Source organism: Colossoma macropomum, unplaced genomic scaffold, assembly GCF_904425465.1.
Source record: "Colossoma macropomum unplaced genomic scaffold, Colossoma_macropomum, whole genome shotgun sequence".
NCBI lineage: Eukaryota > Metazoa > Chordata > Actinopteri > Characiformes > Serrasalmidae > Colossoma > Colossoma macropomum.
In genome coordinates this window covers 27,793,355-27,811,534 of record NW_023494809.1, presented here as the reverse complement: position 1 = coordinate 27,811,534, position 18,180 = coordinate 27,793,355, and the positions used below count along the sequence as shown (strand labels likewise).

The following is an 18,180-nucleotide window of genomic DNA, read 5'->3' as shown; positions in this document are numbered from 1 at the left end:
TCTGATACACAAAGAATGTAATGTAACAGAAATTCTTTTTTCACAAACTACCGTTTTAAACAAGGAAACACATGAATAAGAATATCGTTCTCACATCATTGCGCTTTCTCATTACTCATAATTATTATTATTTATAAGAAAACAATAATAAGTACTTAGTTCTTCCGGATTGCTCGCTGGATGAGCTCACGTACTCACTCGGGAAGAAAAAGCGCTGCATCCAGCAATAAATGAAGCACTGTTCGTGTTTTATATAGTGCTGGAAAACATGGCAGCACACCGAAAACTCTAGATTCTATTATGAAGTGATAAAAAAAAAATGATAATTTTATCAATAGGATAGTGTCTGCAGTGTTACTCCTCTGGAGGCACATTTAAACAAGCTTCTTTCTTTCTTTCTACCTTTCTTTTGTTCTTTCTGCCTTTTTCCCTCTTTCTCTCTCTCTGCCTTTCTTTATTTCTGCCTTTCTTTTCTTTCTTTCTGCCTTTCTTTTCTTTCTCTCTGCCTTTCGTTCTTTCTTTCGTTTTTTCTTAAGTTCTTTCTTTCTTTCTGCCTGTCTTTCTTTTTTCTTTCATTCTTCAAGTTCCTTCTTTCTGCCTTTCTTTCTTTCTTTCTTTCTTTCTTTCTTTCTTTCTTTCTGCCTTTCTGCCTTTCTTTCTGCCTTTCTTTCCTTCCTAATTTTTGTGGTTAAAGGCACATACTGAAAATCTTTTGTCCCAAAGTTGGTTTGAACAGCTGAAAGGTTTGAGTGCTGAACAAGGGGATGAAATCTATAGGCTATGACATTATTCAGCACTTTTTTCTTCAGTTCTGCATTTTTTTTCCCAAAAAAAAATGGCAAAATCTGAACAGCTCCCAGTCATATTTAACGTGCTTAGTGATTAAAACCATGAAAGAGTGAGTTTTGATGGGCTGCATAAGATGTAAAATGGGTTTTTGTTGCTGTCGGTCTGTTTTTAGCTGGCTCTGCTCTGATAGTCTGTCTGTAATCTATGCTCTCAGTGTTGAAGGCCAGGTGAGCTGCGTCTGTGGGAATTGCTGAGTCACATCAGCCATAATGGCTGCCGCACACGCACCCTGGGGCAGCAGGGGAGACCTCAGTGCGTTTATTTGTGAAGAGGCTGGTAGAGGAGGAGGAGACAGCTGCTGAAATAGGACTTCTATTTAGGTGTGTGAGTTTTTAGAGAGCATCTAGAGCAGTAGAGTGGGTGGAGAGGGTTTGGGGAATCAGATGTAGGTTGTAATTTTTAAATTAACAGAGCTCAGGATACTCCCACCGCTCACAGCAGAGGAGTGTAGAGGCAGAGCATCTGTCAGCTTAACTGTAGCATGGCTCATAACACTGGGCTTCAGCCGCGTTGCCTGCCTATCACTGTCTTAACATGGCTAAGGCTTACCAGTATTGTAGCATTTTTCTGCAATAGGGGCTGTGTGCTTTTCTGAAAATGGACAATACTGCATTTATAAACCTTTTATCTCATACTTGTACGCCTGTCTCTTAGGGCTGGGCGATAAAACGATAATGATAATTATTGCGATATAACTTTGCTCGATAGAAATATAAGAAATGTTTGATAAATGTTTGATATAATAGAGCGTTTTTACACTTCCACGTTCTAGTGAAAGCCCTGGTGCCGTTTTCTACTGCAAGGAAAGCGACACTACTCTGCTGTCAGCACAAGAGGGCGCACTTCCGAGTTTTTCAACGTGATTAGAAAGAGGAGGGTCAAGGAGTGAAATGGGTCACCATATATTCCTTAGCAATGTCTGAAACGTGGAGTTATACATTCCCTGTCTGAGTGGAGCGACCGGTGATCTGTTCTCCTGTGACCGAGTGTGAGTGACGAGGTCAGTGGCGTAACTGTACTGTCCTACAGTGAACTCACCTCTTTCTGTACATCCTAACCAGCTTTAGCAGCGTTAAATCACATCATCATTGATGTTACTGTAGATCAAACAAGACAAAAAAGCACTGATTTCAGTTTAAATGTACCTCCGTTTGTCTGGTGTGAGAGATTCACACTGCAGTTAAAGCTTTTACACAGCGAGCGTCAGACATATTGCGGTTCTTAGAGAAATCCAGATGTCTGCTTGCTGGTGTGTGGATACTTTGATGTGCTCTGACAGGGATGTGGCAGTAAGGCGGTGTGAACCATCATTGACCTACCGAGCCAGCTAACATTTGCTGTTCGTATTAAGCTGACGTTGTTGAGGAACTAAACAGTTTAGCACTCGTAACCAGATAGCCTAGCACTCGTCACTAGACAGCTAAAAATAATCTCCTTCCCAGCTGGTAAAAACAGCTCACCAGAAACCTTCTCCCACTCTCCCATGACAGATCTGTGAAATGTTCCACTGGTTGGTGAGTGTTTGTCGTGTTCCGACCATAAAGGATAGTTTAAAACAGCAATTAACCCACCAGGAGCAAAAATCAGCCTTCAAACTTGAAAGAAATAATGATTTGACATTTATCGCGATATGTATCGATATCGACTGATAGGAATTTTTTATCGTGATAATATTTTTGGCCATATCGCCCAGCCCTACTGTCTCTCCTCCTTTGCTTAGACAGACTACAGTGCAGTCCTAATGAGCTATCAGACTATACTGGAGCCTCTCAGCTGAGCAGAATTAGCTTATATTGCTCTTTGGGTATTCTTTTGCATATTTTATTTTACGTGCTTGTGTCCTGTGTTTAAAATGACATTTGCTTGTCATTTGCATTCCCTCAAACAGGAGCCACTGCATGGCATATTTCACAAAGCTCTTTGGATTGAAAAATAATCATCTCATTAGTATTCTTACAGGCTACACTCTTAAAAATAGGGTTCTTTACTAAAGAAAATGGTACTATATAGAACCATGAACACTCCAGGAACCCTTTGCCTGATTAAAGGGGTCTATGCATCTTGAAGAGACTGAAAGAGACTGTGGTGTAGATGTAGGTGTTTGGAAATGGTTCTATATAGCACAAAAAAGGGTTCTTTCATTGTGACGATATCGGCCTTCTTACAATATAAGAACCCTTTTTGGTGCTATATAGAGCCCTTTTCAAAAATACAACACATTCTCCATCAATTTGAAGAACCATTTCATGATGCAAAAAACGATTTAATTATGAAAAGGTTAATTGAGTCTAGAACCATTTTGTAATAATGAACCCTTAAAGAACCATCTTTTTTTAAGAGTGTTGCATTTTCATTAACAGTCTCAATTCATTTTTGCATGACCATTTGAACCTCTCTTAATCCCTTACAATTAAACAGTTTTATGTAAATGAACTCTGTTCTGATTGGCTGCTCTGTGTTGTGCCTCATTCAGAAAGCGGTTCATGCTGAAACGCTCATCATAACTTTAGCGTGAATGGGTGGGGCTTAACTACACTCAGAAATAAAGGTACTAAACTGTCACTGGGGCAGTTCCCCTCTTATCACTGGGGTGGGACCCTCAAGGGTACATCTCAGTACCTTTAGTCAGGGAACATAACTGAACCATAATCCACTGAAATGATATGTTCTAAGCTGTACTGACTCCACACACCCCGTCTCGTCTCCAGGCTTTTATTTTACTGTTCTGTTTTAAATCATTCGGCTATGAAAAGGTACAAATACGAACTTTTCACCTGGAAAAACTTATTTAAGGTTCACAATCAGACCTTAAAACCACTGTTGTAGCTTTGAGGGAACATTTACATTGTTTGTACCTTCATGAACGAAAATGTACCTGAGCAGAACCTTTATTAATAACAGTGTACTGTAGGCTGAACTGGTGGATTTATGTAAATGGGTTTGGTTTTGTTGATGTCACAGAAACAATGACTTCAGCTTAGTTTCCATTTGTGGACCGTGTGGACTGGAGAGCAATGTTTATATACTTCATCAGAGTTCATTAAAAACGGAAATTCAGTTTTACACAATGTAGAACCTTTAAAGGGGCATTACGGCTTAAAACTAGCATTAAAATGTAATTTTTCATGTTATGCTGTATTCCGTTGCACATTTTTTGACAGCAAAAAGCACAAAGCACAGACTGTAATGTTTAAATTTAAAATTTAAATTTAGATTGATTTTTTTTATTTACGTGATTAAAGGAAAACTGATTTAGTTTTGTTATATTTTATTGCTGCTACTTAGCACATCCTTGGTTTTTACCAAAGTAAATTTTGATGGGAAAAAGATGTTGGAGTATCTTATATTATATATTAGCAGGAAAGTTCAGTAAAATTGAAATGAATTGAATTCTTTCTCTTCATTGTTAGTTAGCAAACAGAAAACAACCTTAAGCTAAATTTAAAAGCTGACAGCTACGTAAGAGTTATTTGGTGATTTAGTGATTCATAATCCGAATAATCAATTATTCGTGTCAATAATTGATAGATTATTCAACTGTCAAATTAGCTGTTTGTTGCAGCCCTTGCCTCTATCGTAGTGATAAAGATATCATGTCTGCTGGCGTAACTGCTGATGTAGACCTGAATAAATGCAGACATGATATTTGGCTTCCTAACAGAAACTTTAGGCTTTCTTCTGCATTCCTCAGTGAGGGGGTTGGACATGTTTGAGCCCATCCTCAAGTATCTGCTTTTAAAAAGTTTCAAAAGTTCCTCCCACCTTCGACGTATGTCATCAGAAGGGGATTTTCCTAGTCTTTAAACCAGAAACTCTGCTGTAGGAGATGAGTAGGCAAGTTTATAACACATGTAGTGATGGTTAAACTGTCCATAGTGGTCAGAGTGTCTCTTTAAAGGAAAGCATAGTTATTCAGCATTGTAAGTGGCTGGGTTGTGTACTACAGTGTACTTCACCTCAGGAGAGTCTTGTTCATTAGTTCATTGGTTGCATCAGGTGTGTTGGGAGCAGGTGAAGCTCTAAAATGTGCAGGGCAGTGGTGATCCAAGACCAGGATTAAGAACCTCTTCGTATTCGGAAGACTGAAGTTTCCGTGCTCAGGCAAGTACAGCACTGCTTTAACCCGCTATGGTGTTGCCATATGGCAACAATTACTTTATCTCAGTTTTAATAAAAAGTAGTAATATAAGATCCGTGTTTTCCTATTTATTTGTGGGAAAAGAGTCTTTTACTTTGAAAGGACAAATACTTTGACATCACGTGACCAGGAATTCTTATTATGGCGTTGTTATTACTGTACACTATGAATACCAGCTGAAATTGTATTTATTTCCAATATTTGTAAATATTGGGTCGTACATTTGACTAAGTATATGTTGGATTCGTTTGGTCTTGTTTTCAATAAAAGGATGTTTTTAGAGAAAATTTTGGTTTTATGGTGCTTTTTTATTGATTTATTTATTTTTTTATTTTTTTATTTTTTCTAAGATTGTACCTTGTTGCCATATGGCAACGATTGACCAAATACCCCACTTAAAAAAAAATAATAAATAAATAAATAATTTATATATATATATATATATATATATATATTTCCATTATTTAAGCAATTTTAAAATTACAAAAACACAACATTTTTATCATGTTTACATAATAATTCATGCAATAGAGGGTTAATGTTAGGCACAGCACATTCCCTCCAGTATAATATCCATGTCACACTGATGCCATGTGCATGTAATACAATTGGATCTGTTCTGTTACTTCAGCCCTTTGCAATGTGTTTTATTGTGGAAATTTATATTGCACTGACAATAAAAATATGGTTAATCCAACAGGCTTAGTAAAGTTAGGGATGCCACTGCCAGTATCACACGTCTAGAAGGCTGTTAGCACAGTGCGGCATTATTTCTGACCCTCTGCAATAGAGCACAGCTCTGTGTGGATGAACTACAGAGCGCTGCAACACATGAGCCAACTTCCATTACTGTTCCAGGCTGCGCTCGGCTGGGACATCAGCCATGTCGTTCGCGTGGCTTGCGTCAGCACTTCTCTTCAGCGCACACACACAAACGCTCTGGTACAATCCACTGGTTTGGCGTCGCTCTCGGAAGAGCCGCTGCAGATTGAAAGAGTTCACTGTACTCCGAGCAAAGAGAGCACGTCATCAGAGGCTCCATTCCTCTGTCTTTCCGTCCTACTGTGTATCATCTCTGCTGTGTGCATTCGCCTTTCAAACCAAAATGTTTCTTTTTCTGTTCTTTCGCAGGAATGCTAACCATCACAGACTTCATCAATATACTGCACAGATACTACAAGTCACCCATGGTATGTGAACCCTGCCTTTGTATTCTAAGTAAAGCACAGAGCTGGGTGTTAATCAATATATATATATATATTTTTTTTTTGAACCAGTATTTGCATGAATGCAAACGGCGAATGGGTTAACTTGGGTAGACGCTCTCTGTCTATCTCTCTTGCTCTTCTCTGCTATAAACTAATCTTGTTTTCTGCTATAAACTAATCATAGCAGACTTCAAATTTGGGTCGCACTCTATTTTGTCCCCTGATAGTCCCCTGTAAATCTTCTGAAGATGCTTAAATTGTTAACAAACTGTCTGATAACTCAGTAGTTTAGGATTATGTTTAGGTTCTGGGTCGAAGTTAAAATGAGGATTAGATTTAAGGTCAGATTTAATAAAATCTGTTACATTCAGCATGAAGTTTAGCTGCATTGAATAAATATTTAGTTGAATGTCAGGTGAGGCTGCTATAGAGAATATACTTTTTGGCCAAATCTGGCAAATTTGAAATGTGTTTGGAAGATTTGAACAACAATAACTACGGAGACTTGCTGCACCTTCAATCCAGCAAATCTATACTTACACATATAGATTGGCATCTTGTACATCGTCCAACCCTATCTTGTATAATCTGGAAGGTTTCTATATCAATATTCTATCCACTGCATCTCATTTATTTATCTACACCGAGAAGCTATCAGTGCAGTAGCTAAACAGTATATACATTTATGTTTATGGCGTTTTGTGGCTTACAGTAGTGCTTTATCTGCTCAGAGCTTTATCCTAGCTCTTACTAAAAGGTCAGAGACCAAACTAGTCTTTAGTAGGGCTAAACGATATGGGGGGAAAAATCTAATTGCAATTTTTCCAACCAGTAATGCAATTTATTTTCTATAAATTAAGGTTCAGGTAGTTTTTTTGGCCAAGTAGTTCAAAATATCCACTTTTTCTGGCTTGTGATGTCACACCACAAGGTTTGGTTGACTCTGATTGGTGTAACTCACATGTGTCAAGCTACAGTCCTGGTGGGCCAAAAACTATGCAGATTTCAGCATGCTGCCTCATTAAACACACCTGATTCAGCTCATCAGCTAATTAGCAAGGCATTCATAAGCTGAATTCAGAGTGTTAAATGAGGGTAAATGCTGATCCCCACAGCACTTTAGCCTGGAAGGTCCCCAGTTTGACATGCCTGGTCTAACTCTTCTACAGTCAGTGCACTAGCTCTGTGTTATTAGGTTATATTTCCCCTCTTAAAACTTAAGACAACGTTTTTGATAATGTAGGCTGTAATTTTGAAAAACTGCAGCTCTTACGATTTGAAAATTGCACTCATTTTCGGTATATAAAAACAATTAATCGTTCAGCCCTGATCTTGAGCACTGCCAGAAACAGAAGTCAGTACTGATATTAGAAAGAAAGATACAATATACAGAAATAAGGCAAAGCATAAATGCTGTACAGTACATTTCAGTAAGTGCTCATTTAAAATGCTTCATAAAGAGATCAGTCTCCAGTCTGCGCTTGAAGGTGGCCTCATTGAAGAACACCTCATTCCACCACCTGGGTGCCAGGACAGAGAAGAGTCTTAATGCTCGTCTTGCGTGAGTCTCGATTGATGCCGAGCCATACTTGAAACTTGAAGGGCATGAAGTACAGATCAAGCTTTGGCCATTGCCATCAGGTCGGGAGGGGGTGGTTCATTTCTGGCTTTGTAGGCGAGGGTTTAAAATCTGATCTGGGCAGCTACAGGAAGCCAGTGAGGGGAATGCAGCAGTGGAGTGACCAGCCAGGAGCGAGTCAGCAGTAGTCAAGCCTTGAGATGACAAGGCTGAACAAGCACCTGGGTGTCATCCAGAATCTCACCAATAGCATAACCTAGATCGGGTGGTATCAGAGTGGACTGGATCGGCAGGCAGGACCTCCACAGTCACCACAACAACAATGTTCTTATTAATTCTGTTTTAAATAACTACTTCCTGCAGCATCTACTGTTAGCATATTGATTGTAAATACACTATATGCATGTTTCTGTTATCGTGGCCACAGTTTCTTAACTTTGGTCATAAGACTCATTGGCTTGGCCCGAGTGGCCAGTGTTATATCCGTCTAACCCTGCGTCTAGATGCGTCTATAGGCCTGGTGCAGTGCGTAGGTGTCTGTATAGGTCTGCTGCAGCGTGTGAAAGTCTGTATAGACGTGTTGCCGCATGTGGATGTGGGTATAGATCACACGTTGTATAAAGACCGCACTGCAGTCTGGTGCCTTCCTTGGCCCGACTCCCAGGCTGGCTCTTTGTGGCAGTGCGCCTGTAACTGGCAGCCGCAGGAATACAGCAGATAAAAATACCCCACCAGGGCTCTGCTGCATCTCCGAGGTGCATTCACAGTCTCTCTCCAGGAATTAAAGCACAGAGGTCAGGACTTCATCAGCGTTTCTCACGCCTCCCCCACCACGGCAGCTTAACTCATAGAAACTATGCTTTTTTTATCGATTTTTTTTTTTAATGATTTGTTTAAAGTGCAAGTCATTTTGAAGTTTAAGAGGCAAGCATAGCTGTGCTGTTGTTACAGTTATGGCTAGTTATCCGCTTTTAGTTAGTTTGTTTCAAGCCTCACCGCTGTGAGTCTTCTTGCTCATCAATATTCATGAGCTCTGACAGCCTTTGTGTTTCGTTCTTATAAAATCTGTGATTACAGCTTGGATTAACCCAAGAGGTTGAAAATAAGTAGTGAATCCTAACTATCACTACAAAGGAGCATCCTCTGTCATGCATATTAATGAGGAAAGGAAACGCGAATGCTGTCAGATCTGGTCCGTTGAGACAGGAAGTAGTGAATGATGGTGCAGAACTTCTTCCTGTGAAGGGATGCGTAGCACAGTGGGAGCTGCCCATGGGTTCAATTACTTATCTTTACCCAGCTGCACTCCCACACATACAGATAGGACTGAGTGATGAATTGAGTTAATGTCAGATCGATTTTTTGATGAAACAGTGTCTCTCTCTTCCTCAGTCTGGTATTGGTAGCAAAGGCTTGAACTAAAAACAGTTGCTACTTCAGTGAATCAGGTGATGTTTCACTCACCAGATTGTCTAGCCATTCACTTGCAACAGTATAAGCCAGTGTGACGCTTGGGGGCGTTAGCTAGCCAGCTATTTTCAGTGATGAATTTATGTAGAATAAAAAAAAAGGTTCTGCTGTTTTATGTTTGTGTGGAGGCTGCTAAATTTTGTCAGTGTTTTACTACATTTAGATAATTCAGAATTTTTTCAAAGTTGATTTGAATGTATTTAACATGGATGAGTCAAGACAAAACACTGGTTAGCGTTTAGCGTCTGCATTGCTGTTGCTTTTCTTACACTTTTACTGATTATGGACAGATTATTAACAGATGATTTTTCAGTTGGTCTAAAAAATGAGAGCGAGGTTGAACATGACCAAAGGTAGAGCCGGGGCCTGTGAAGAAACATCTGCAGGAGCGATAATAATAATAATAATAATAAAAAAATAATAGCACAGTATTATTTTTGTAACGTTTAAAATCATGTATAGTACTGTGTAAAAATCATTTGTCTGGGTAGTGAGTGTGTTTTTGCACTTTAAAGATATTACACAGCGAAAGTGTATGGATTGCAAACATTCATTTCTTATTCTGTGTTATCTTGTGAGCTAGTTAGAACAACACAGGTTTGGTTCTTTCTCCTTGATGCCCCCAGAAAGGTGTAATAAACCTTTTTGATTTAAAGGAGGATTGATTAGCCAAACCAGCTATTGGATTATGACAGTTAATACTGGTCTTCTTCAAGGAGAGGTTTGGAAATGGTAAAATAACCACATTGACGTCCATAAAGTAAATATTTTTGTATAAATATTTTTTGTTTTTACTGTAATAATAGTGTTTATCTGTGCGAATAAGTGCTTACTACCCAGATAAGTAGCATTTTAATAATTTTCCCAGATGCTTTTGCATAGTACTATATATGAGTAACAATGGAGTTTATATGGGACATTGTGTTCAAAAGGTCTAGACCAGGGGTCGCAACCCAAAGAGCCATTTTGTTCTTTCAACCCAAATCAAACCACCTTGGGAGCCGCCATATTTTATGTCCATTTTACCATCTTGGCTGTAAATATGTCTCAGTATGTGCTGATGTGCTAGTATAGGCTAAAACATATAAACAAAAGCACAGACTTGCTCTGCTCTGCTTTAAGCTTTAGCTCAGCTACAGCCGTACTTCTCGCATCTCCGGCAGGAAACTTTTCCTCAAAAGTGGACAGTTTCTTGTAAAATGTCTCTCAACGTTTGACTTTTTATGAGGCTGACTTTTTTAGTGTTTGACAGTTTCTTGTTGCAGATTAAATATCAGGAAACCAGCTGGACTGATAACGCAAATAAGTCCATTTGTCTCCAAATTATCGACATTCGTCTTAAATCTCTCTCTTTGCCGTTGCGTTAGCTACTAGCTAGGCAAGATCGTTGTCTCCGTTGTCTGCATTGCTGTGGTGACCAGCAGTCTGCACACCAACCTTCAGGGTCAAAGGTTGATGAATTAGCAGTTGTAGGTTGCATTAACTTCAGTGTTTAAGACCATTTGGTCCGAAAACTGTGTTAGAACGATCAGCAGAGCCTTATTTTACTGTAAAGGAGGATTATTTTATTTTTACCTACAAATCTAATTCTGCTGTGGAGCCGCAACAGGACAGCAAAAGAGCCGCATGTTGCCGACCCCTGGACTCTACAATAACAGATTGTTTTAATCTCTCAAATTGTCTCCTGATAAAATAGACCCTTTGTCTGTATTTTTCTATGTCTTTCAGAGGTCAACTTTAAACAGTCATCACTTTGCTTCTGGCTGCATTGTCATAAAAAAATAAAGATTGTGAGAGTTACAGTTTTTATAGAAGTCCAAAAAGTCAATATTTCACCATGTAGAAGTGCTTCCGTAGACCACCACATGTTATAAGTTTGTCTGTGTGTAATCTATCCATTGTTTTGTTTATTTTCATTATTCTAGGCCTGTAACAGCAGCCGTAGGGACACTGGCACATTTACCTTTGGGTTGATTCATGTGTGTTGTCACTGTTATTATAAATAACAGTTAAAAAAGAGGTCAGGGGAAAAAAGGTCACATTTACTGTAGTGTGGAAAAGGCTTCGTTTTCTTCATCAGATGCGTTTTGCTTTCTTCAGCGTTCAAAATACTGTTCAGGCTAAAACTGAGATTACAGTTCAGTATCAAATTATATGGAAAAATATATTATGGAGATTGTTTGGCCTTTCCATCTGTCTGGCAGTGTTTGGCTCATTGAAACTGTTGCCACAGGATTTCTGGGTAATTTCACCCTCTCACCAGCAGGCTACAGCAATCTGTACACGGTGCTTATGATGCTGATGAGCCTCTCTGTTTACTCTCATTCCCCTCTCTCTGGTCATTATCACACCATGACTGTGAGACATGATACACACACATATGGTGTCACATCATTAGCAGCCTGTGCAGTCGTGGCCCTGCTCACGGCCCGTCTATGTTTAGACCTGTGCTTTAAGACCTGCGGTTGCGTCACAGTGCTGTGGGTGCTTCTTAATTGGAGTCCTGTGGGAGATCTGATCGCTAGGTGATCAGTCACTTATTCGCCCACCCCTCCGTCAGCATTTCGGCCCTTTTCCCTTCATCGCCCTCAGGGAGAAAGCCATAGGACCTGTTACTTTCCACTCTTGCAGGAAATTGGTCAACTCAATCTGTGGTGGAATATGATCTCAGTGGCTGCATTCGCAAAACACCTCGGGCCACTGGTGTATGCATAATCACGGTTTGGGAATATAGAGTTTTAAACAGCTTTATGTTCCATAAAAGCATGTTTGTCTCATTTCAGGTGCAAATCTACGAGCTGGAGGAGCACAAGATTGAAACATGGAGAGGTAAACAGCCATCTCAAGAGCTCTATTGGTCAAGAGACGTCCTGCCTGAGTGCACTGAATGACTCTTTGTGGTTTTTCTGTCAACAGAGCTCTATTTACAAGAAACATTTAAACCATTAGTCAACATATCACCGGATGCAAGGTAGGCCATTTTGGCAGACTCTTGTTTTTTTTTTTTCCTTATCTTTTTGGTTGAAAGTTATCTGCTGATATGACCTTTTGATGTTGGTGATAGGTAGGGCAGAATGATTTCAGGAAAATATTAAATTACATTTTTTCTGACCAATATTGCGATTGTGATTTAAATGCAGTTATGTTCTGTAAACTAGACTCCAAGCCTTTATTTCTCCAAGAAGACCAGCACATGCATTTTTTTATGACTTGATGCTGGAACGCTGAATGTAGTGTGCTTAAGATATGATGTGATGACAGTTTAATAATAGGGTGTAATAGAATGTGTGGCTGTTATTTGGAAATTGTGTTGAAAATGAAATGGCAGTTTCAGCTTGTGCGGTCACTGTTTGCCTTTGCACCTGATTCAGTGTTAGGGACAAAGTGTTTAATGGAATGAATGTCTTTAGGATGGATGGATAGAAATGAGGAGCAGAGAGCTACAGAGAGTTACCACTACTGAGTATAAAGGCTGACACAAATTAAAAAAGAAAAAAGATGATATAAAGAAAAAAGGAAAGAAAAAAGACAGACCCAAATAAGAAAAGAAAGAAAGACAGAAAGAAATGAGGAGGAGAGAGCCACACACAGAGAGAAAGAGAGTTACAACTACTGAGTATCAAGGCTGACACAAATTTTAAAAGAAAAAAAGAAAGGAAAGACAGAAAGGAAGGCCTGACTGACGGACTGTAGTGATCCCAGAGGGAAATTGCAGTGTTACAGTAGCGAGACATGTAATTGCACATAAACTTACATAAACTACGCAGAACATAAAAAATAGAAATAAAAATAGACATAATTTAAAGTATAAGAGAGTAGAAATAAAAGTATATCTATTTGCATATTTACATGGCATATAAGACTAAAAATGATAATGATTTCTAAAGGAAAAAAAGGTGGTCCAAAAAAGAATATACTGATAGTTGGTTATTTGTGTGAATTAATCAACTAATTATCGATTATTGGCTTAAATGAGGCCTTTAATTTTTTTAAAGCTGTAATAATAAAATATTTGACAGTGTTCTGAAAAACTGAGGTGCTGTTCACCTCAAGAGCTAAAGTGCCACTGTGGGGGGGGGGAAATAAACCTTTGTTCAAGCCTGTCCATAATTTTTAGCTACAGAAGTTAATAAGCAGTAGCTAAAAATGAGTGATGATGATGATAATAATAATAATAATAATAATAATAATAATAATAATAATAAATATGTAGAATAACTATAGCTCTGCATGCTGCTGAGAGGGGCACTCGTATTTTTTTTTTTTCATATGAAAACTATATTTACAAAATAAGTTGCATTTTAAGCTAATTAAGCAGATGTACGTAGTGAGCTGGGTAACATATGTGAGTCTCTAGTAGAACGAGCTGCTGAATGTTCAGTGGGTTTTTTTAAATGGCTGTTAAAGACTTCTAATTAACAGAAACTGGTACAGCTTAAGACTCAGTTATGCTCAACATTAAATACACATTCAGAAGGAGACTTCTGTCCATATCTGTGTTCATTTTGTCCGTATTTTTGCACGTTCTCTGAAAGCTTAGACATACAGATGAAACAGAGCAGTACCAAAGCAGAACCCGTGGGGGCAGCGTAGCTAATAGTTTACGCGAGACATAATGTCAGCTTCTCTAATTGGTAATATAAGCAAAAAGAATTCTCCATCCGCATGTTGGAGTATTTATTGGCCTCGCAGACACCGCAGTCTACACTGGAGCCTCTTTCGTCTCTTCCGTAGTTGGTACATTATTACGACCTTCTCCACCATTGTCATGTTTGTTGTCAGAAACTTTTGGCTCTGGTCTGCCCTCTAGTGGATGTTATGTTTAACATCCATGCCAGTGTAAAGAATGCATGGAGGTATGTGGGCAGTGCTGGTTACATAGTTTGAAGCTGACCTTTTTTGTATGTAAAAGGAGAATACATGAGCCTTTAGCATATTCCACTGACCAACGTTAGAAATGTAACATGATGAGCTTTGGTGATGTTTGTAAGGGTAAAGTTAGCTCATTCTGTCAAACCACTAGTGACCTCGCGCGTCCTCAGGGAGTATTCAGGTCTACCAGAACACCAGCATGGAGGGAAGTTCCTTACTGTTTAATGGCCGCTCTGCTGCTTCAGAATCAACACCAGCGTGTTTTCTTTTCCAGTGTTTTAAGTTAACATTGTATTTCCATGAGTCAGACTTGTATATCGTCTCTGTTGGAGCAAAACCTTGTTTCTCCATTTAAACATACCAGCTTCCCTTAACCGTGTTAAAGGTTTGTGTTCCACATTTGTAGACGTATGTTTTTTTTTCTATAGTGATATGTTGTCTCTTACCTTTACTTCTTTTTTTAACTGTCAGCCGTAATTGTTCTTTTTCTTTCTTTAATCTGCCCCATATGTGCGACACTAAGTGAATTTATTTGAATAAGAGCATCATGTTCCCAACACCAGGAGTGCAGTGTAAAAGGGCTCCTTCACAGAAAGTTTAAATGTTCTCTACCATCAGCTTCAGCACACAGATTAAGCCAGATGTGATTTCACTGCTAAAGGCAAAAGTTTCCGTTTCCCATCACAGATGTTGCGTTCACACCGGCAGCGTCTTGTCGCCCAAGTCGCTGATCGCTCATCGTCTGTGGCCGTTTCTGAACTGACCGTTGGTTGCCATGGTTTCACTGATGCCAAGCACAAATCAAATGCATTCCCGCTAAAAATGAAAATCCTGGTGAGAAATCGCTTGTGTGCTTATTTTTATTTAATCCCGGTGTCCGTGCAGTCAGATTACTGCCTATTTGTGGCGAAAGCACTGCCACCATTATTCCATCTCATAGGAACAATTGTCTAGGAACCAAAAAGGAGTGCACCATTTCACAGTGGCAGAGACAAAGAGTGTACTACACTGCTCAATGCTAAATTCCTATTGGTAATCACCATAGCTGTGTCCCAATTTAGGGGCAGCATCCTTTGAAGGACGTGGTCTGTGAAGGCATGTTCTTTGAAGGCTGTGTAGACCCGCCAAGGCTGGACTGAAATGAGAAGATCTGCTCTGTGGCAGATTTCCTGTTTGCGTCACAGCACCACTGTTACCGGCCTTACCGTCGCGTTACTAAACGCCGCTCCTGTCAAGTTCTTTTAAAGTTCTTTAATGATGGAGCCAAACTTTGATTTTTGTTTTATTTTTTCATTTAGTAGAGCTGGAGATGCTTCACCGCCGGCTACTGATGAGACTGGGTTTTTTTAACATTTGCATCCTTAGCTGTTCGGCTAGTTTAAGCCCAATACTTACATTTAAAGTGTCTCCTCAGCCGCCGTTCGCTCCTCTGCTGGTGCCGCCATGTTCTCGAATCCTCGCTGGCACGCAGTGAACCTTGGGACATGTTGGCTCGTGAAGGATCCATTTGTTGCCATGGAAAAGGGCATTTTTCTCGCCTAGTCGTGCCGCTGTTACACAATCGGCCTTCAAATGCAGCCTCCGAAGGATGCAGCCCCTGAATTGGGACACAGCTCATGTTGGTAAGCTCATCAGTTAAACTCCACTCAGCTTTTTTGCGTCGCTGACTCTGCCCACTTCATGTCACCATCTTTCGTGCCACCTCGTTAAAAATGAATGAACAAGGCGTTGGCTGCCTTGTTGCATCCTGTCGCTGCCGGTGTGAAGCCAGGGTTACTGGCGTCTGCATGGAAAATCGAATACGTACAGTAAACTTGTTGGAAATAAATAGAATAGCCGTCAGACTGCGGTAAAGATTTGGAAAAGAGGAACTAAATTCACATCCCGTTTTTCCACAAACTGTCACTGGAGACACAAGAAGAGAAGACTCTGTCAGCGTTTCTGCTGCAGAACAGAAGCTTCACCTCCTGTGTTTGCAGTCCATTCAGTTTTAATGAACTTTATCCAGCCTCGTTTGGTTAAACAGTCACACTCGTAACTGATGGCACATTTCAGGTTCTGTTCTATCACTGCTCTCCTCTTGGAGGTGTGTATTTAAATGTGTGAGTGTGTGTTTGTGTTGAGCAGCTCCTAGATTTCCCGCAGGAGCCCTCCAGCTCTCTCGTATTTTTATCTCTTCTCTCTGCCGCACGACTCGCCCATATTTCAGTGCTCTAAATAATTCAGTGAGCACACTCTAAAAAGAGTAATGGACAAGACTCCCGAGCGCGCGCTCATCCCCAGGAGAAAGGAGCAGGTGGAAACTGATGCTGTTTTCAAGCCAGCTTGGCTCTTTCCCTTTTTCATGATTCAGATCAGGGTGGCTGATCCTGGATCAGTGCTGGAGTTCAGTGTGTCTTTGCTGTTTCACTGCAGTAGAATCCATAAGTGCTGACGCTGTTTTGTCTCTTTGTGTTCATGGCAGCATATTTGATGCCGTGTATTCGCTGATCAAGAACAAGATTCACCGCTTGCCCGTCATCGACCCCGTCAGTGGAAATGCACTTTATATCCTCACGCACAAGAGGATCCTCAAGTTCCTCCAGCTCTTTGTAAGTTTCGTCTTGGTTTTGTGTATTTCTCTGCAAGGCTGCTGCTTCGCCTGGTTTCAGTGAACATCTTCAGGGAGTGTTTTGACCAGGCGTTTATGAGGTCTGGCTTCTAGCCTGAGGGAAATACCATGTGCTTAATAGCGTGAAATTAGACAGCGCTGAACAGGCAGCTGTAGTATATTAAACAATAACCAGATGTTCATTTTGCGTTAATGAACAATTTAATTTAGTAAATAAGACACAAAAAATAACCAAATGTTTATTCTGCATTAATAAATTAAATTGAATCTGGTAATTAAGACACAAATAACAATGTTTATTTTGCCTTAATAAACAACATTGAATTTGATAAGTACGGCAAAAAACCCAAATGTTTATTTTGTGTTAATAAACAACATTGAATCTGATAATTAAGGTAAAAAAATAACCAAATGGATATTTTGCATTAATAAACAACATTTGAATTTGGACAGTAAAGCACAAAAACATAACCAGTTTTGTATTTTGTGTTAATAAACAACATTGAATTTAGTAAAAAAAAGACACAAAAAATAACCAAATGTTTATTTTGCACTAATAAACATTGCATTCAGTAAGTAAGGCATAAAAATAACCAAATGTTTAATTGGCACTACTAAACAACATTTGAATTTTGTATGTAAGGCACCTTGAATGAATAACAGATTCTCAAATGTACTATTAACTAGAGATTTTGGAGTTTGTGTAGTTTGGAATTCATGAATTATGTTTTAATTTGTAAATAAGTTATTTAACAGAACATGAAACCTACAACTGAAAATCTAAGCTGTGTGATTGTGCAACTTTGTACTGCAGGTGGACTGGTACTGCGATAAATAACATATTCCCCAGAAGCCACTAACATTCACATAGGGATCTTACACTGTCTACGTTCTGTAAATGAATGTTAAGCCTTTTGTGTTTGCTTGTTTTATTCGTACCCATATAAATATTGTTGCGATATTCAAATACTGTTTGTTTAGAAATATTCAAATACCCAGCCTTGATTGAACGTGTGCCTGGAAGCTAGATGGATCTTTCTGGAGGCAAGAATTCAGTCCTTTTTCATCCAAGATAAGCTGAAGTGTTTTGCAAAGAGCTGGTGAAAGTTAGTTTGAAGAGTCAGGGGTGAGGAGAGGAGAGTGAGGCTGCTGCAGAACGAGGCCAGTCGAGGCTCTGAAACACTTGTCCCTAAATAACTCTGCAGAAGGGATTAAAGTAATCTGTCTGATTGCTCTCTCCTCCACATCTTTACGCACTTCATCACCAGCTTTTGCAACAAATTTAGCAAAAAAACAAAAAACAAATAAGACTCGCTTTCAAGAGCCCTGTTTGATTGAACTTTAGGTTCCATTACGGTTCCGAATTTGAATGAGTCAGATGATGCTTTTAGATGATTGTGGAGTGCTGGAGATTAGATTGTGTTTCATATTTATTTGATAAAACACCAGCAAA

General features: G+C 39.4%; 1 protein-coding gene across 2 annotated transcripts in view; it reads left to right on the top strand.

Annotated features, from left to right (window-relative positions):
• LOC118798670 (5'-AMP-activated protein kinase subunit gamma-1-like) overlaps nucleotides 1-18,180 on the top strand; it is a 171,932-nt gene that overhangs the window by 136,103 nt on the left and 17,649 nt on the right. For both annotated transcript variants that reach the window (XM_036558136.1, XM_036558137.1), the window contains 4 exons: nucleotides 6,119-6,177; nucleotides 12,028-12,073; nucleotides 12,161-12,215; nucleotides 16,581-16,707. In XM_036558136.1, the coding sequence (XP_036414029.1) occupies nucleotides 6,119-6,177; nucleotides 12,028-12,073; nucleotides 12,161-12,215; nucleotides 16,581-16,707 (287 nt within the window). The remainder of the gene's footprint in view (nucleotides 1-6,118; nucleotides 6,178-12,027; nucleotides 12,074-12,160; nucleotides 12,216-16,580; nucleotides 16,708-18,180) is intronic.